The following is a 20,124-nucleotide window of genomic DNA, read 5'->3' as shown; positions in this document are numbered from 1 at the left end:
TCCATCTTAAAACACCTTACAACCCACCCCTACAGCCACAGTGGCTTCTTCTGGCCATAAATTAGCCAGATCATGTCTAAATCTCAGGGAGCAGGCTGAAAAGTTCCTCCTCCCTGCCCATGAGATTCTCTACACATCCCTGGCGGGCAGCTGGGCTGGGGGAACCCCTGAAAAAACACTTCTGTGGGTGGCACAGACTTTGATTTCTTCAGAGTTTGAAGGGGGAGAACCCAAGGTGAGGGAGCAGGCAATGCTTTCCAGAGAGCCTGGGGCTTTATCCCCCCACCCCCCGTGCTGGAAAGTGAAGCACAGAACGAGGGAGAGCACACAGGGGGAAAGAAACTGGCTCTGATGTTTCCTCTCACCCTGAAATATGCTTTGTTGCGGTCTTCTCTCTACCCGGCTCAACGCAGAAGTCTGGGAGCAAGGTTAACCCTTCCAGGCAGTAGTCAGGTAGGACTCTGGGGCTCCTAGGTCCTGTGGGGCTTGAGGGGACAGGGCATGAACCCCAGAAACCTGTCAGCAGTCTGGCTTCCAGGCCACCATCAGGGAGCAGGCGGGGAGAGAATGTCTCAACCTCAGATCCATTTCCTATGGGTCCCTTGAAACTTCCTCATGGTTTATGAGTGCTGGAGAGAACAGCTTTCAGATCCACAGTCTGCCAAACACCGGAGCCAACACAATCTGAGCAAACAAGTTGAGAAATGGGAGCTGCTGGTCCAGGACTAAGAAACAGAGGGCAAGGTGGGAGGTGGTCTATGCATGCTTACCTTGACCTTGATATAGGTGTAAAGTGGGGACAATAATAGACCTCAGCTCCTAGGGGCACTGTGGATTTGTACAGTATATGCATATGAAGATCCAAGACTATAGAAATATTTTGTCCAAAGGTCACCTAGCTAGAAGGTAGTATTTGGGGGATTTGAACCTAGGACCCTTATGTCTCCAGACATGGAGCTCTGAACCATGTGATGCCCTCCCCTCTCCTTGAGGGTAGCTCATACTGTGGCAGTCTGTGTCCTCACTGAATTGCAAGCAACTGGAGTGCCAGGACCATATCCTTACCCCAGACCCGGCATTTAAGAGCAGCTTGGGGAGTTGAGGGGCATGACCCATGACAACTGCTAATGGCAATGCCTCAGTTCAAGGCCTGGGAGACTGTTCTAAGATTCTGGCCAGCAGCCCTCAGTGTACAGATGTCAAGACAGGTACTGCGCCTCTCTGGGTTCTGGGTTGTCAAGAGGGGAAGCCTTTCTAGACAGAAATCCTCTAGGAAGAGTGTCAGACATCCATGGCAATGGGGAGATGCCAAGAGGCAGATGGCGGGATGGAAAATTCACTACAATTCTGGAGCTATTCGATAGCCAAGACTGTATTCCCAGGGATAGTCAATCCAGACATGCTGAACGAGTGGCTGCCAGCCTTCTGCAGGCCCCAGAAGAATGCCAGGACCCCTAACACCCACTCTAAGCATAGAGATGGCTTCTAACTCCCTAATACAACACATGTATGTCTGAGATTATTAATCAGGAGGTGTGAAGTCTCCTGGACCATTCGGCTCAGATGTGGAGGGGAGCCAGCCAAGAATGGGACACCCACTCCTGCTGACTCACGTGGGAATGAGTCAGGAGAATCCAGGTTGTTTCTCCAGAAGCCTTGAAGTCCTGGGCAAGAATTGGGGACTTGGGGTGGAGACAGTATCCTCATCTTTTCTTCCAGGGGAGTAAGAGCCCTTTGACTGAAAAGTCAATGTGGTGTATTGTCACCATGGTATATTGGGTTAATGGAAAGGCAGTATTGGTTATAAGAAGCAGGACATGAGGGGAGCCTGAATATCCAAATAATCTTAAAAGAAAACAACAAGGTTGGAAGTCTTACACATCGTGATTTCCAAACTTCCTACAAAGCTACAATAATTAAAACAGTTCAGTGACTTAAGAGCAGACATTTGGGTCAATGAACAGAATAGAGAACCCAGAAATAAGTCCTTGTGTATATAGTCAGATGATATTTGACAAGGGTGCCAAAACCATTCAATGGGGAGGGGACAGTCTTTACAACAAATGATGCTAGGAAAACTGGATCTCCACATGCAAAAACACCAAAATTGGACCCTTATTTCCTACTGTATACAAAAGCTAACTAAAAATGGATCAATGGCCTAAAAGTAACCAGTAAAAGTATAAAACTCTTAGAAGAAAACATGAGGCAAGATCTTCATTGACATTGGGTTTGGCGATAATTTCTTGGATGTGACGTCAAAACACAGGCAACAAAAGCAAAAATAACAAATTGGACTTCATAAAAATTAAAAGCTTTCATGCGTCAACACAACTCTTTTCAACAGAATGAAAAGGCAACCCATGGAATGGGAGAAAATCTTTGTGAATCAATCGCACCAGCTCAGAAGTTAATATCGACAAATACATTCTGGATGGACCCCTACAACGCAGCAATGAAAGCAAACAACCCAATTTTAAAATGGGCAAAGGACTTGAAGGGACGTTTCTCCAAAGAAAATGTACAAGTGACCCATAAACGCCAGAAGAGATGCTCGATATCACTAATCACAGTTATTATTTTTAAAAACCCAGAAAATAAAACATTGGTGAGTATATACAGAAACTGGGACCCTCATGCATTGTTAGTGGGAATGTGAAATGATGCAGTTGCTGTAGAAAACAGTATGGCCATTCCTCACAAAGTTAAACATAGAATTACTGCCTGATCCAGTAAATTCCACTGCTGGGTCTGTACCCAGAAGAAATGAAAGCAGGAATTTGAATAGCTATTTGTATACCAACGTTCATAGCGTTATTTACCATAGCCAGAAGATAGAAACAACCCCAATGTCCATCAACAGCTGAGTGGATAAACAAAACAGGGTCTATGCATGTAATGGACTATTATTCAGCCCTACAAAGAAATGAAGTTCCCATACACACTGTGACAAGGTAGACCTTAAAGACATTATGCTAAAGTAAAATAAACCAGTCACAAAAGAACAAATAGTCTATGATTCCATGTATATAAGATCCCTAAGTAGTCAAATTTATAGAGATGGAAGGTAAAGCAGAGTTTCCCTGGAGCTGGAGGAAATGGGAACGGGAAGCCATTATTTTATGGGGACAGTTTCAGTTGGGGAAGATGAAGAAGTTCTGGAGATGGATGGTGGTGACGGTCGCACAACAATGTGAATTTACTTAATGCCACTGAATTAGACATTTAAAAATGGTTAAGATAATGAATTTCATGTATGTTTTACTGCAATAGTAATAGTTTTAAAAAGGAAATAGGTTGATGGAGTCAGGGAGGCGTCTGCACTCTGTTCTGGGGAGCCCCCATCCGGAACACTGTGTTCTCGTCTAGGAAGTCCATTCTTGGGGAGCACTGGCAAACCAGAACTGCTCAGGGAGGCTGGCTGGACATGTGCCCCGAGAGGAGAGACCAAGAGCAGCCTGTCTTCACGCGGCTGAAGGGCAGACAGGAAGACGTACAGGGCGTTTGTCAGCAGTGGACTGCAACAGACAAGACTGTCTGGGGTTTAATTTCCGGCAGATCTTTCTGACAATCAGTGCCACTTAGCACTGGAATGGCTGAGCTCGGTGATTGGGAGCTGTCCACCGCTCAAGAAGGCTGGATTCAAGCCAAGGCCGGAGAAGCAACCGGTGCGGACGCACACGGTGCAAGGGATCCCTGTGACCATAGGAGACTGGTCCTCCTGCCCTCCATGAGCCCTAGCTGTGAGCCCTCAGGCCCTGATCTCTTAGGGACCAGGCTGGTTGCCCTGCCCAGGGAACAGGCAGGAAGCCTATTCTGAGAATTAGGAGCCCTGCATTCTAGTGCCAGCTCCATCTGTGGTCGGCTGTTTGATATTAGATGAATCACCCCCTCTCTGAGCATCATCTGCGTAACCAACACCTGCCCACCCTCCTTCACCTTGCCTCCCCCAGAAATATGGTAGGGATGGAATGAAGCCAGGAATCAGGAAGAAGAGAGCCCAGGTATCTTACCAGCCCTCCTCCCCTCCTCCCCATTTCTACTTTCCCTTCCTCACAGAACAGGGCTGGTAGTGCTCCCCTGCATACATTTTGCACGCCACTGGCAGCACGTGGGATGCTAATGGTGATACAGGAGGGTTATCTACTGTTGTGTATTTGTTTTGATACGTGCTGATGTATACCTGATATTTACAGCAACGATAACAGGTGTTCTTTTTTTATGATAGCCATTCACACTTTCTTTTTAAAATACACTTACAAGACAATGATAAGTTGTCAAAAGTGAGTTTAAGAAGAAGAATAAGTAAGTAATAAAGGAAGTTGCTGTACTTGTATAAAGCAAAATTCTTGAAGATGGGATGTGAGTGGCTGGGGTTTGGAAACCTCCAGTGGTGGAAGGGACACAAAAACCTGTCTTCCCATGCCCAGCAACAGATCCTCAAGATCTGGCAATCAGACATGGAGGAAACTAAAAGGCGAAGTGTTTGGGTTGGCCCTGATGTCCAGTTTCCTTAAGGTGTCAGATGTAGGGTTTTTGACCAACCAACTGAGAACCACTGAGAAACTGAACTTGGATCCGGGATCTTCCATCCACATAACTCTGAGTTGGCCATCGTCCACCCCCTTCTTTTGCAACCTCCTGTCCCTGTTTTTTTCTCATGCCCACCTTTGCCAGAGTGGGCTCCATGAAAGAAGAGGGTGACCCTGACCGGGCATCCACCCCAACATCTTGGGAATATTTGGGGCACTTTCTCGCATTTAAGGAGAACCCCAGAGAGGTAAAAGTTATCTCCACGGCAAAAGTCAGACACTGCGCCATGCAGGGCGGGTGACACACTTGTCTAAGGCAGCAGGCCTAAAGCTCCACAGCTCACCAGCACCCACAGGCAGTGCGAGCTCCCCTCATGTCTGTGTCTTTAAGCATGTTATACGAGATCCCCTATAGAGGAACCATCTAGAAACCTGATCAAGGTCCAGCCCTTCCACCTTGGCCACTATCTGCTCATCAGCTCGGTCAAAGGGTCAGTCGGTCAGCATAGAACACCTATCCTCCCTAAAGAGCAGGAATGAAAGAAGCTTCCAGCTAATTATCAGTCAGAACATCAGAAGACGGTCCGGGGAGTGGGGCGAGGGGAGCAAGGCTACCCAACTAATGATCCACCATCTCTCGGAGGGTCATGAAGAGGTGAAATATACACTTAAAATGTCCCCTTCTATTATTGCTCATATCCCATGTCTTAAAGTAATTCTCATCTATCAAACTGCATGGACGAAGAAATAATTATCTTCCCCATTTGGATCATCAGAGACCTTCTGCAGCAACCAAACATCAAGTTGGTATAATTCCAGGTGAAAAGCAAAGAGAGTTAAACTTTTGCTTACCAACGCAGTCCATTGAATATTTGAAGATCCCTCTTTTCATTCCCTCTTCCAGAATCCAGCCTGGAAATACTAAAAGTCCAGTGCCCTCCTGCTCATTAAAGGGCGGGGGGCCCAGGTGGTCTGAATGAGGGACGACGTCAGCGTGTCTTGTCTTTCCCTCAAGGCAAGAACACCACCCTGGGTGATTCTCGTGGAAAGTTGGAGAACCATGGAGTGATGCTAATTCATTCTTAATGGCAACTTTTCAGAAGCTCTTCCAACAGAGGGATCCTGGATTTTCATGTGGCCAAAGCAAAAGGTGCAATGAGGAACTAAATGGTGGGAAAAGGCCCAGAAAGGGGGGGGGGGCTAAGAGAGCAGAGAGGAAGATAGCCAGCTTGACAACTTGCTAAGGATTGATCCTAGTAAAGAGACTGGATCAAGAATCAAAGAAACGTAGTGTTTGGGAAAAATCTATGATATTCACCCCTAGTGAGAAGAGATGCATGGGGCTTGGGTAGACAATTCTCTCACTCTTCCCCTTCTCTCTCTCTCTCTCTCTCTCTCTCTCTCTCACACACACACACACACACACACTATAAATAACCAATAAATGTATAAAAAATATCCAGCCTCACCAATAACCAAAGAGATCACATCACAAAGCCCCTGTTCCTATCTAGTTAGAAAATTAAACAGTACTAAGTATTGAGGGTGAGTAAAGTGGGTGCTCTTGCACAGCTGGTGGGATTGTGCACTGATGCACCCTTTCTAGGACAGTTCTAGGACAGAAATGCCCATTAAAAGTCTTAACCGTGTGCATTCTATTTGACCTATAATTTCTATTAAGGAATTTATCCGGAGGAAAGACTCATTAGTCTGTACAAAGATTTAGGTGTATTGTTTATAGTAACAGTAAAATTGCAGAGGACACAATGTAAATCAGACAGTAAAGGGGTTCAGTGAGTCAAAGGTGGTACCTGCCTACCCCAGAGCACTCCACAGCCATGGCAAGCAGGAGTGTCGAGCAGTATTTAAAGACACAGAAACAAATATGCTCTAAAACAGGATGTTGGACCAGCCCATTCTTTCAAACTACATATGCATGGGAAAGACTAGATATGAGTGCACATAAATGTCACCAGGGATGTTTATCCAGGTGATAGAATTACAGGTATTCAGTTCTTATGTCTGCATGTGTCTCTGTTTTATAAATTCTCTACAATGATTAAGTTGGCCTTTGCTATGAAGAGAAAGATCTATAACATATCTTTTTAAGAAAAGAAGCAGTGGGGGTGCCTAGGTGGCTCAGTGGGTTAAAGCCTCTGCCTTCAGCTCAGGTCATGATCCCAGGGTCCTGAGATCGAGCCCTGCATCGGGCTCTCTGCTCAGCAGGGAGGCTGCTTCCTCCTTTCTCTCTGCCTGCCTCTCTGCCTACTTGTCAAATAAATAAATAAAATCTTAAAAAAAAAAAAAAGAAACAGTGACATTGCAAGTTATGATGATGGCGACCACAGAGGAATGAGGCAAGTTCAAGGTCAGCTGGAAGGTAGGAAATCAGAGGCAGGCAGTGGGACATGGGATATATTTTATTCTGCCCAGCTGGGTTGCAAGAGAGGATGGAATTTGGAGACCACAGGGCACATGCTGGAAGACAGAGTCTAAGGAGAGCATCTGCCTTTGCTGAGTGACCCTGGCGAAGTCACTTCTCCTGGCTATCAAATGCCTTTCTTTCCGATGAGCTATGACTCTCTGCGAGCTAGGTGTTATGATGGTGGTACCCACGTGTGATTTCTCCCTTTCTGGAAAGGCAGGTGTGTCCAATATGAGGCGAGGTGAGGTCAGAGCTTTGGGGGACAAAAGTGTGATAAAATAGGTCATGGGATATGGTGTGTGTTTTTACATGATTTGTCACCCTGCCTCCTCTTGAGCTGAAACGACTGAATTTAAGGCCTCTGGCCAGAGATGTGCTTGAAATTAGTTGTTCCCTTCCTCATAAAATCAGTTAGAGATGGGACATCCTGATGGAGCCCTAGACGCTGTGGGTTCTGATTCCCATCTGCCCTGTCCTGGCCAGAGCCCCCCTTCTTTTGGGCATCAGAAGAACGGCAAAGAAATAGGAAGGGAGGGAAAGCTGCCTTTGACCTCGGAGAGGACTCTCGGTGGGTACCCATCAACCAGAATTATTAAAAACACAGGATATGCTCAGAACTGAGCCCACTCCTCCAACAGGCCTCCAGGTCCTCTCGCTTTTCCCCTTCCCCAGAGCACATAAGGTTGCTTTTGGGGAAGCCACGTGAAGAAGATGGGGCCTCAGTCAGACCCTGGCCAATAGCAAGACCCCAGAGGAATGGCAAGAGGACAGGGAACTGCCCAGAGCAAGAGAGAGGCACAGGCCAGCCCTGGCAGGGAGGAATGGCAGGCAGGCCAGCCTTGGCACTGACCTCGGGGCATGTCCATGGGGTCGAAGCTGGCTAGCAGGTCACGGCACCACTGGCGGTCTCCTTCCACCTTGCTCAGCCAGGTGTTGCAGTTGAAGTAGTAGCGGAGGTGAGGCCGCTTCATGTCGGTCACGATCACACGATCCAGGTACCAGCTGGCGTTCAGGCCTGTGTTGTCGTGCTCGATCCTGGGGCGGAAGCAGACACCCACACGTCATTGGCCAAACAGAGACGACGCCCATTCCACACTCGAATACCCAGACGTTCACTCCAAAGAGGGGTGCTATCATTTAGTTCTTGTGGTTGCGTTACCCCTCGAGTCTCAGTTTCCTTGTCTCCAAAATGGGAATACCGTGCAAGGTCGAATCACCAGCAGGGTCATAGCACCTTCCACAGAAAATCCAGGATTGCCCAGGACCGTCTTGAGCTTCCCTTCCCTCCCTGATCTCCAGACCCCAGACCGACCCCGCAAGATACTCGCCTTCGTCCCGCCACCCAGACGATCCCCCCGGCCAGCTAGACTGATGTTGACCCGTGGAAATATCACCTGAGCTGTACATGTGGGCCATGTACATAAGCTTAGATTTTCTAGTAGCCACATTAAAAAAGAAGCAAAGGGACTGGTGAAGTTCAGCTAAATAACATATTCTATTTCATCCACATATTATTTCAACACGGGACCATGAAAAAATTTGCTAATGAGATATTTGACATTCTTTTCTTTTACTAAGTTTTCAAAAATCTGGTGTGTTCCTATATGTCCAGTGCATCTCAGTTTGGATCAGCTGCATTTCAAGTGCCCAGAAGCCACATGTGGCCAGGGGCTGCTGTATCGGGCAACGTAGATCCTCACTCCTTAAACTCTGGCCTCCCAAGTTCCCCTCACTTCTTGCAGTCCCGCTCATGCTTTGGCAGCCCCAACTTTTCCTCTGAGGTCAGTTTCTCCCCTAGACCTTCACCTCTGGATGGCCTCCCTTTGCGCCAAGCATCTCCTCCCTGCTGGTCGTAGAGAGGCCTTACTTTCGCTGTTTGTGGGACAAACACAGCTCAAGACAGCACAGCCCTGATGGACCCATGTCACACATGACATACATGAGGGTGTAGACCTCTGCCTGGCAGAAAGGCCAGCACCCAGTACGACCTCAGAGTAGTGGTTGCCTTTCCCCACACCAACACCCTCTCCCCAACCCTCCTCTTCCCTGTTCGTCACCCCTCCACCGCCACCCCCCAACACAAAGCCAGTGCCAGGGCTCTCCTACGTCCCTTACTTCCCCGGAAAAGTTTATGGTCCTATACTTTCTAGTGGGAGGAAGATAAAACAGGACTCAACTGAGGAAGCATTTGACCCTAGCCTGGGGGCAATCAGACCACACATGACCTTGACCTCCTGACAAATGGGGATGAACTTGAATGGGCCTGGGTAGTAGAGAGGGAGGGGGAGGCTCTGCCTTGACAGCCAGGCTGATAGAGTTCACCCTCCCCACATGCTCACACCAACACCCCCAGAGGGACAAGCTCTCTGTCACGAGGTGTCCTGCAAAGTGACTGGGCATCTCTAACCCTTGCTGAGCGCTCCTGTGTAAGCACTAACCTGTTGAGTCCTCACTAACTCGTTATTACAAGTGAGGGAAGTGGGGCTTGGAGAGGAACTACCTGAAATCCCACAGCTAGCAAATGACGGGGCAGACGTTTGAACCACAGCGATTTGGACTCAGAGAATCTGCTCCTGACCACCGTGCTGGTGCCTCTCAGAGCCGATTTCCCAAGTTTGTGAGACATTGTCTCCAACTGTCTTTATCCAAAGAAGTGAATCTCTAATGGGAAAGTTTAGGGTGGGAGGGAAAGATCTGGGCCTTTGGTCACCCCTGAAATGACACCAGGGGGTAATCAACACTCAGAAAGGGTCAGTAGTGATGTTAGTTCCTAATCTACTGGCTTTCCTCTCAGTCCCTCCCTGGTCAGGGTTCAGATTCCCACCTGATTTTGTAGATGAGGCCCACATTGTTGGTCCTCACCCGGAACACGTCAACGTTGGCTTTCTCGAAGGCAGATTCACTCCTACAATGAACGTGCACAGTTAGCACAGATCTGCACTAGGCTCACGAGCCCGGGAGGAGAGCCAAGGGCTGGCATCCCCCTTCTTCCTCCACCGTCCCAGTCCCGGGAAGAGCTACGAGCAACCGCTTCCATTCTGAGATTCCTTCCTGACAGAGGGCAAGGTCGGTTAGTATCCGGTCCTTGTTTTCACAGTCAAGATCTCCTGGGATGCCTGCCGTGTGTCGCTAAGACAAGTATGGCGGGCGATATCAGCCCCATTTTACAAACAGGGAAAGTGCTGGTTGGTGGCAGAGCTGGGAGCAGAACCCGGATCTCCAAAGTCATGACCCAGTGGGCTCTGGTTGCTCTGGGTTGGGACAGTGGAGGAGGAAGGCAGGCACAGTGAATGTCGTGGTGCTCTCGGCCTGCAGGCGCCCAGGCCTCTCCTCTCTTGCCTTGCTTTTGCTCGGGGGAGTGGCAATGGCAGCCCCAAGCAGATGCAGACCTTGGGTGGTGGCCCACGGTCCTGCCATTCCAACAACAAAGGAAACACTCAACCCAAACCGGCAACCAGGGGAGTCAAGGGGTGAGGGAGTGCATATCGAGCATCACACAGAAGGTGTGAACAGAGGCAAGTACACCTGAGAGGTTCCTCAGCGGGCTGCCCAGGTGAATCCACATTCAGGTGCATCCTGGATTCCATCCAGCTTAGACGCAGGAGGCCCGGAGCAGCCTCCCCACGCAGTCCTCTGGGAGCAGAAGCCGGGATCTCGTGCGGACACTGCTGCGTCCTCTGTGTGGGCTGGGACCCCGCCCGTGGAGCCTGCTTATGGCTCTTCCTGCCCCCACAGTGAAGCCCTCATAGGTCCGGAGGGCTGTGGACCCCACACCGGGCTCCCAGCCGGGGCTCCCGGCACCAGCACACAGCCCCCGGGAAAAGAAAAGTGTAGAACACACATGCCTATTTATTGGCCAGATAAAGAGGGAGGTGAAGAGCCTTCTGTCCAAGGCAACAAGGCTCAGACTCAGCCACAGAAGGCTTGTGAGGTTCTATGGACTGGGACGCTGTGGGCCTGCAGACAGACCCACTTTAGCAAACAGTCTGTCCTGAGAAGTCTCCTGAAGGTGGGCACATGGTGAGGCAGGAGGCCTCAGGCCCTCCCAAAGCAGGCAGAGATCATGAAGTCAGGTGACAGGCGTACACGGGGGCAGCCTTGTCAGGGGACAAGTTGAGGTCCGGCCACAGAGGGTGGGAAGGAGAAAATGCTAGAAATTTCTGGATTTCTGCTCGAGGGAAAGGACCCATTTGCAGGCTCATTGCACATACCTGTCAGAGGCTTAACTTCCAACAGTGAATAACCACACAGCCCACGTCTCATTACAGTCAAAGCCATCGTGTGCCACGGTGTGGAACACACGTGAACATTGTTCTGTGCCTCAGGATTGTGTGAATGGGGAAGAAGTGAATAGGAGTTATTTTCTGTTTCAACATGAGACAACATGAGACAATTTTTTGACCAGACAATAGTGTCTCTATCTCTACATCGACCCAAGAAAGAGTGGCCCTGGGAAGAGCTGTGGTCGAGTACCACGCAGCCATCAAAAACTCCTGTTATCAAAGAGGAGTTAATGCAACAGATACAGGCTTATGATAGAGGCATAAAAGAAAAAACAGATTAAAAATAGAATGTATGAACAGAACAACCAACACAACAGGATGTCAACTGCATTTAAAAACAACGGAGTGGAAGGATTTATTCAAAAACGTTGTGTCTAGATGATAAGACTACTATGAAGTGATGGTTGTTTATTCTTGTCTGTGTACATTTCTGAAGGGAGCGCCTCGTGATTTGCCGTCACGAATATGGTGCAGTCCCATTTCCTCAGCCCCCCGCTCCCCACGGCCTGCGGCCCCCTGGCGTGAATTCTCGGGGACAAGTCTGAGGACGGTCAGGCTTCATCTGCTGTGGGGCCTAGAATCTGGGAAGCGGCCAGTGCCAATGAGCAGGGGGGGAGGGGGGCGATTTGAAAGGAAAGCAGCTGGAGTCCTGGGAAGCCTCTGACCACAGCCCCTTCTGGAGAAGCTCTGACAGCTGCCTTTGACCTTCAGAAATGCCCTGTGCCCTTGACCAGGTGGCCTGTGAATTCAGACGTCCCAGCGTGTTTGTTAATAGTTGACCATGGTGTACTGTCCCGCAGAAAACAAATGTTCAAAAGCGAGGCGGAAGGAGGGAGACCAGGAGAGAAAGGTCTACCAGGATGGGCAGAGGGTCTCAGGACCCCAGCGGAAGGTTCCAGCATGTCACAGGATGTGGAGCAATTGTCCATGGCGCTCATGTGACGGGGTCCAGCACTCCCTGGCCGACAAGAGGAAGGCCTTCTGGGGCCCAGGGCCTCTCCCCGGCGGAAGGAAGGGAAGGACTGAAGAGGCACACCTCCCCGGACTGTCGTCTTCCAGAGAGGGGCCACGATAATCCCAAACAAGCCCCAGCCGCCACCCGCCAGGTCAGATTCTGAAATTCCTGCTTCTGGGAAGTCAGAATGCAGTAGGGGGTTGATTTCAGAAAACCGACTGAAGGCGAGAGAGAAGTGCCAAGGGCCAGAGGGTCCCCTCACAAAGGAAACATTAGAGATGCAGACTTCCTTACGTTTCCTTGCGGGAGGCTGTGGCTTCCCCATGGCTCCTGGTCGCTCAGCAAATGAAGGCTAATGCAGTACACAGCCCCCTCCCTGGCCAAGCCCACCCAGTCAGTGGGGACCCCTACCCAGGAAAGCCTGTAAAGGCCGCACAGGGCATTTTAGCCACCAACCCGGCCGAGCTAGTGGGCTAAAATGCCAGGCGTTCTCTGACACTCAGATGGTGAATTCTCCACGGGAGAACCGTGTTCCCGAAGATTCATGAGATCCCATCCTTTTGCCATATTCTGAACATGTGACCCAGGGCTGGGGGTGGTCCTGGGTGACAGGGAAGGGCACCCAGACCATGGGGCCTTCCTCTGGGAGCCACGCGGCTGTTGACATTCAGCTGGTGTGGGGCCTGGGTGGAGGTCAGCTGGCAGGGGATCAAAGTGAACGTGCCACGCTCTTTGCTGCCTAACAGAGGACCCGGTGTGTACCGAGGAGTCAGACACTAGACCACGAGGGTCAGAACAGTCAGCATGTTAACATCAGGCGCCAAATAATTGAGCAGAACTCATTTGTATTGGGAAGTAAACATTCTGTTAGGCCAGGTGGGAGGCAGGTGAAGTCCCGGGGCACAGGAGAAAAGGCAGAAGATGGAGCGGGAACAGAGGGGAGAGAGGAAAGAGAGGATGCGGGAGACGCAGGAGAGGAAGGTGGGGTGCGGGAGCGCGGCCAGACGCCGTGGAGAAAGCAGCTGTGAGAAATTTCAGGGGAGGCAGCGGCTTCATCTTCAGACGATGGGGTCTGTCTAAGATTCCATTTCAAGCTGTTTGCATTGCTGTGCTGGGCACTCGCTCTGGTGCCCCAAGTTATCAGGGACGTCTGTACACTCAAGAACACCTTGCAGCCTGTGTGTGTGTGTGTGTAAAGCGAGGAAAGGGAGCTTAGTTTCAGTTGACACCCGAGTTGGCTTTGGGGTCACACCGAGTAGTGAGGAGGGAACAGCAGCCTACAGTGAGCCGAGAGACTGGGAGCCAGACCCCAGGGCAGGGGTGCGGGCGAAGGGTGGGCTGGAACACCTCCATCTCAATGTCATAGAGCAAGGAGACCTCTGCGGCCCTCACATCTGGGGTCCTCCGGCAGCCCGGAAGTCTTGGAAAGCGGTGCTCACCTCCCAGGCCCAAGGTCTCCGTCATGAACTGAAGGCATCTTAGATGGCGAGGAGTGTGTCTTTGCCATTCTCTCTGCAGACACTCCCCTGGATCTTACAGCGGCCAAATTAATCTTTCCCGGGCATGTTGTAAGTTGGGCCCCCACTGATCAGCTTGCAAGCAGGGCCTTCTAAGGCCCGGTCCTCCCCTCTCAGCCCCTTGCTGCCTCTGTGCGTCTGCAAGCTATTCCCTGTGGCCTGAAGTACCCTTCCCCTGTCCCCTCTCATCTGGGTCTTTTTCACTACCCGAGGCCCAGATCCCCTGCCCTTCCCTGTGAAGTCCTGCTCTGGCGGCCCTGACAGGTAACACTGAGCTCTGGCTGTTTGCAAGCAGCTGGGAGAGGAGCTGGAGGGATGAGCCGGCCGCCCCTCTCAGTCCACCTCACCTGGCATCCCTCTGCACATCACCTCTCCAGCCTCCCAGGACAGACAGCAGAGGCTACAAAATGAGCCCCACCTCCAAAACCACGTCTTCCCCCTGGGCTCCTATAGAGCCTTCCAGGCCAGCCCGACCGGGGTCCTGGCCAGACCCGTGCACAACACAGGTACGGAGAGACCCACTGAGTCACAGGGAGGGGGTGCCCATTTCTGTCCATGGGGCTGGCGTGGAGATGCTGGCCGATGTGTGACACCTGGAGGCCTCCCTGCCCTGTCCCTCTCTCTGCCGCGATGCAGGCTTCCCTTCCTCACTGGGAAGGAAGCCTGGAATTCATGCTCCTGGGAATGGGGACTCATTGACCAACCTTCCTCCTGGTTTATGAAAGGTGACTCTGGGGCCTTCCTGGGAGGCTGTTTTGACAGATGAAAATAGTGAGGGGGGAAGAGTGAGGGTACTAGATGCAGAAAGTAGCAGAAACAGCAAGAACCACCGTGAAAGGAGAAAAGGGTTCTTTTCGTTTAAAAGAGGCAGGCTGGGGACTCCAGAAACCCCCCTGGCTGGTTTCCCAGAGCTTAGTGGCTTCTCCCTAGAATAGTGCACTGGGTGGGGAGGGGGTCACATGGCAAAGAGGATGGACGTTTCATGTCTTCTCTTTACCGTGCCCACATCACTGGGGAGAGAGACTTCCGCAAGCCAGTCACTCCACAGAGTAAGCAGTACAAGAAGTCGGGTACCCTGTTCTGCGGAAATGGACAAAACCAGACGTTACGCCTGCCTCAAGGGGCCACATTTAGGCCACAGCCCACGCTCAGGGCAAACTTGGGACGCAGGGCCGGGTCAGTCTGCGAAGCACAGAGTTCGGGGATATCCTGGCCTGGGAGCCCCACCCCTCCACAACCTCCTCTACTGCTCCCCCACCCCCCAGGAGGTCACAACCTGGAGGGTCAGGAAGCCTGCAGGGGAAGCTCACACACACCCTCTGGGCCACAGGGCGCATGCGCGAGGCAAGTGTCTGCATCACCTGGGGTTTGAAGACCAGCTTTACCATCTAGAAGCTCCATGGCTCAGAGCTACGGGCCCCCTCCTCTCTAGGTCTCAGTTTCCCCATGAATGAGTTGAAATAAATTTAGTGGATTTTCACATTTTTCTTGGCTATAGAACTCTTGGCACAAATGAAATCTGACTCAGAAACTCAGTGGGCAAGGCAGCCATAAATCGGGCTGTTCCGGAGGAAGGGAGGGTCGGGGTACAGCGGGCTCAGAACCAACGGACCCATCCCCAGTTCCGCTCAGCACAGACTGAGAGGCAGCTGCCTACGACACTGCGGTCGCCCCTAGACAGCCCGGGGGTTGCAGAACTCTGCTAAAGCAGCCCACGTTCTGCTCTGGGGGTATCCGTGTGCGCACGCATGTGGTCGGGGGAGAGGATCAAAACCAAGAGGCAGCAGCCCTGCTGTTAATGCATTACAAATGACACAGGCGCATACACACGAACACACACACAGAGCACGTCTACAGAAACACACGTGCACAAGTCCCCACACAGGAGGAGTCTGTGTGTGTGTGTGTGTGTGTGTGTGTGTGTGTGTGTGCTAGCTCACAGGCAGGTGTTGTGTGGTGCTGGGCCCTAGGAGAGACACAAGTCAGAGCATTTTAAACTCCTGGCTCCTTTGAATGCATGGTTTTGTTTCCTCCTCTCAACTGCCCTGTGAGGTTCCTAAAAGGGGGATGAGCCTTCCTAGATGCTAGAGGAGGGAGCCAAGGCCTTGGATGTGAAGAGATTTGGCCAAAGTGACATGGCAATTAGGTGGTAAAGCTGGATCCAGACCCAGGGTTCCTGGTCCCATATCAAGGGACAACTAATAGGATTTTTGGGAATTCTGAGATCCGAAGTAAGTATTACTTCACACAAAAACCAACAGGAAGGTTGACAGGAGGTCACTGGGAAGGACCCGGTTGACATGTGGTCTGTTGTTAGCGGAGGCCTTGTGCCACTTAATATGCCTGTGGCTACACAGGTCTTCTCCCTGGCTTCTAGAACTGCATTAATCCCGACCAACAGTCGATGATCCCACCAAGGCCAAGTTGGTACTCACTTGCTAGTGAGATGGAGCTTGGGAGAGAGCCCGTTCTCCCCAAAAAGGGTGATGAAGACATTGGCATCTGTCCCTGCACCACGAACGTCCCCCGTGGCTGTGACCACCTCGTACACTGGAGGAGAAAAGAGGACATGTTGCAGTCTTATCAGAAAACCCAGAATCCTACATGGACTTGAAGAAGCCATAGCTCCTACCAGCTCCTCAGGGGGTACCCAGCCAAAAGGTCTCTATAAACCCCTGATATAGCCCACAAACCTCTGAGTCAGGGTCAGACCCACACCAAGTTCTCCTGTAAGACCAAAACCTCCTATTTAATGGTGCACACTCATTTTACAGGTAAGGAACCTATAGACAGGGGGAAAGCCCAGGTCACACACCACCCAGTGTCATCACTGGAGCCAACCCAGGCCTCTGGACCTAGTCTGTGACCTTTCCAGCACAGCACCTAGATGCCTCCTAGATACGGCCTTCAGAGCCTGCACCTGCTCTCACATTCCTCTCTGTCCTCTATGAATGCAGTTGCATTGTCAGCCCTCACCTCCCCTGACATCCTGAGCACTGTCATTACAGGCCCAGGAAGAGCTGTCCCAGAGCTGAGTGACGCAGAGCTTCGTCAGGGCTCCCTTCTTGGCAGGGACACAGATTTCCCCTCTCTTTGGTTCCTAGAAGCTTGTACAGTTTGCTTTTGATGCCTTTTCTTTGAAGTCCCTGGTTCTGATGAAGATCCTGATCACAGCACCGTGAGGGAAGAGAGGAGGAAGTACATTTGCACAACTCCTTGTCTCTTGTGATAAACAAATCCTGAATTCTTCTTCGTCACCCACAGGGGTGCCTGATCTGTAGACAAGCCTTGGATTCCTCCCTGGGAAAACTCCAGGACCTAAAGAGTTGCCCACATGGCTTTGCACGTACACAGGGGCATTTCCGAACTGAATGTCCACAGAAGAATGAGCAGCATGGTAGAAATTCCAGGACCACGTCATATGAGAGAAGACACAGAGGCCTGGAGATGCACGGTTTGGAGAAAAGGGAAGTCTGGGGTGCGAGAGGAGTGAGGAAGCTACCTCAAGGGCACACAGGTCCTTCTTAAATGGCACACTGGCCATAAAAAAAAAATTGATGAATTGAGACTTACTGAAATGAAGCCCATTATCTGAATGAAAAGGCAAGTCACAAACTAGAAGATACTTGGGAACGTATATACCTAACAAAGGACTCAGGCTCAGAAGAGGTAAAGAATTCACACAATCAATAAGGAGAAGAGGTACCACACTATTTTTTGAATGGGCAGCAAATTGTTTAAAGATAAACACACAATTACCATAAGATCCAGACATTCCACTTTTAGGTATTTACCCAAGGGGAATAAAAATAAAACATGTCTACACAAAGACCTGCATACAAATGTTCATAGCAACTTTATTCATAATAGCTCTAGACTGGAAACAACCTAAATTTCCAACCACAGATGAATGGATAAACAAGTTGGGGTATATCTGTACCATGAAAGACTGCTCAGCATCAAGAGGGAACGAACCATCCTCATATACGATAGAGATGAATCTCGAGCAGGTTATGCTGAGCAAAAGAAGTCAGACACAAACTCTATGCACCATAATGTTACTCACATGAACCTTTAGGAAAGACTAATCTACTTTAACAGAAAGCAGAACATGGTTGCCCTGGCATTGGAAGCAGAGGAAATTGACCGAGGAGGGGCACAGGGACCTCTGGGGATAATGTAAATGCTATATGGTTGTACAGATGTATACATATGTCAGTGCCCATCAAACAGCACATTTAAAATAGGTGCATTTTATTATGAGGTCATTATATTTCAATAAAATTGTATTTCCGTAAAGTTGGAAAATGGGCAAAAGGCTTAAACAGGCATGTCCTAGGAGAAGATACCCAAGTGGCCAATAAGTATATGGAAGTGTGCTCAGCATCATTACTCCTCAGGAAAATGCAGATTGAAGTTACTATGAGATACTACCATACACTCACCAGGATGGCTAAAATTAAAAAGACTGACAATACTAAGTGTTGACAAGAACGTGGAGCCCTTGGCACTCTCGCACATTGCTGGCTGCAAGTGTAAATTGGTGCAAACACCAGTAGCTAAACATATGCCCACTCTGTGACCCAGCGATTCTATTTCTGGTTACAAATCCAAAAGAAATGAGTCCACGTGTCCATCAAAAGATGTAGACAAGATTCAAAGCAGCTGTATGCCTAATAGCTAAAAACTAAAAATAACACAAATGCCCACCAGCAACAGAATGGTTAAATAAATGATGTATTTATAAAATACAGTAGGACAACAAAAAGACCAAACTTTCTAGCAAGTCACAAAACAGGTAAATCTCTAAGATAGAACGTTGAGTGAAATAGAGGAGCTAGACACAAAAAAATCTGTCTACTGTACAGTTTTGTTTACCTGAAACTCAAGAATGGGAAAAACTAATCCATACTGATAGAACCGGGAGAGCTGTTACCTCTGGGAAGGAGAGTGAGGGAACTTTCTGGAGCCTGGAAAAGTTCCATGTCCTGATCTGAATGTTAATTCCACAAGCATGCACATATGTGAAAAGTCATCAGGCAGTACCTTTAGGAAAAGTTTTGTACTGTATGTATATTACTCTTCAATTTGAAATTTTTAATTAAAAACTCAGTTCAGGGGCACCTGGGTGGCTCAGTGGGTTAAGCCTCTGCCTTCGGCTCAGGTCATGATCTCAGGGTCCTAGGATCAAGCCCCGCATTGGGCTCTCTGCTCAGCAGGGAGCCTGCTTCCTCCTCTCTCTCTCTCTGCCTGCCTCTCTGCCTACTTGTGATCTCTGTCAAAAAATAAATAAATAAATAAAATCTTCAAAACATTATAAAGACAAACAAACACAACCAAACCAAACCAACAAAACTCCTCTCTAGGCCAAAATAAACTCCTGTATCCCCACTCCAGCCGTCTCTGGTTACCACTCTGAAGCAGCCCCTATACCCCTCAGGGGAGGATGAGCCTGGAAGGATAAGCCCCAGGGTGCAGAGCAGCAAGTGCCCTCCCCACATGGGCCCCAGACTCCTTCTCCATCACCAGGGTGGCAGCAGGCCCTACCCCCGCTGGGCAGGTGGTGAGGGGTCAGGCCTCCTCCCCACACCCCACGCCCCTCTGCCGGAGCAGAGCAGGGGGCTCTGGGCCATCAGGCTGCAGGGTGGAGACCGGGCTGGAACTTGGCTCTTGGGATGTATAGGACTGGAGAGTGTGGGCACTGCGGTTCTAGTCTATTCCATGCCACTGAGATCTGTGCCTAAGGGCAGCTGGCCTTGACTCTGTACAGGGGACCATGGTCGAACGCCCGCCCGTTACTCCGCGGTGATGGAGGACAGCCGCCGGGCCTGAGGCTGCATTGGAACCTGCCCTCCCTCCTCCGTTCAAGGGAAAGGGCCGTGTGCACCGCTCGGCCCGCCGTCCGCACCTTTGGCCTTGTAGTACTCGTGCTCCAGCTCCTCCTCATCGTCCTCCGAGGCATAGTTCAGCAGCTCCTCCTCATACAGGGCGAGAAAGTCAATGTCTTTCTTTCTCCTCTTTTTCTTCTGGGGCATCATTTTGCCGGCTGCCCCTTCTCGGCACTTGCGGACTCACAGCGCCCACCTTCTCACACTTTCTTGGCCCCGAGGTCTTTTCTCCCTGACCTCCTGTGCCCACCTCTGGGTGGCCCAGAGCCCACTCTTGGGTTCCCTGTGTCCACAGCCTGTTCCTGCCCCCTCTCCTCTCTGGCAGCGGAACAGAGCTCCAGTGCCCTATCTCTGTCCTTCCTGTCCCTGGCCCCTCTCTCTGTCCCCCGGTCGTCAACCACCTCCTCCTGCACCTGCCCCGGGGTTTCTCCTTGGGCCTCATCTCTTATTCATGGGGACTGAGGGCAGGCTGTTCTCCTTACCCCACCCCCTCTCCTCCCTTCAGGGAGAATCAGGTGACATCA

General features: G+C 50.4%; 1 protein-coding gene across 3 annotated transcripts in view; it reads right to left on the bottom strand.

Annotated features, from left to right (window-relative positions):
* LOXHD1 (lipoxygenase homology PLAT domains 1) overlaps window positions 1-19,750 on the bottom strand; it is a gene marked incomplete at both ends in the record, with an annotated part of 149,144 nt that extends 129,394 nt beyond the window's left edge. For all 3 annotated transcript variants that reach the window (XM_080821495.1, XM_080821496.1, XM_080821497.1), the window contains 4 exons: window positions 7,808-7,992; window positions 9,782-9,862; window positions 16,148-16,262; window positions 19,621-19,750. In XM_080821495.1, coding sequence (XP_080677621.1) covers window positions 7,808-7,992; window positions 9,782-9,862; window positions 16,148-16,262; window positions 19,621-19,750 — 511 coding nt within the window. The remainder of the gene's footprint in view (window positions 1-7,807; window positions 7,993-9,781; window positions 9,863-16,147; window positions 16,263-19,620) is intronic.
* Window positions 19,751-20,124: the final 374 nt, after the last annotated feature.

Source organism: Martes martes (assembly GCF_963455335.1).
Source record: "Martes martes genome assembly, chromosome: 13".
NCBI classification, from domain to species: Eukaryota; Metazoa; Chordata; class Mammalia; order Carnivora; family Mustelidae; genus Martes; species Martes martes.
Note: the sequence above shows the minus strand (reverse complement) of the source record. Positions and strands in the feature narration are given on the sequence as shown.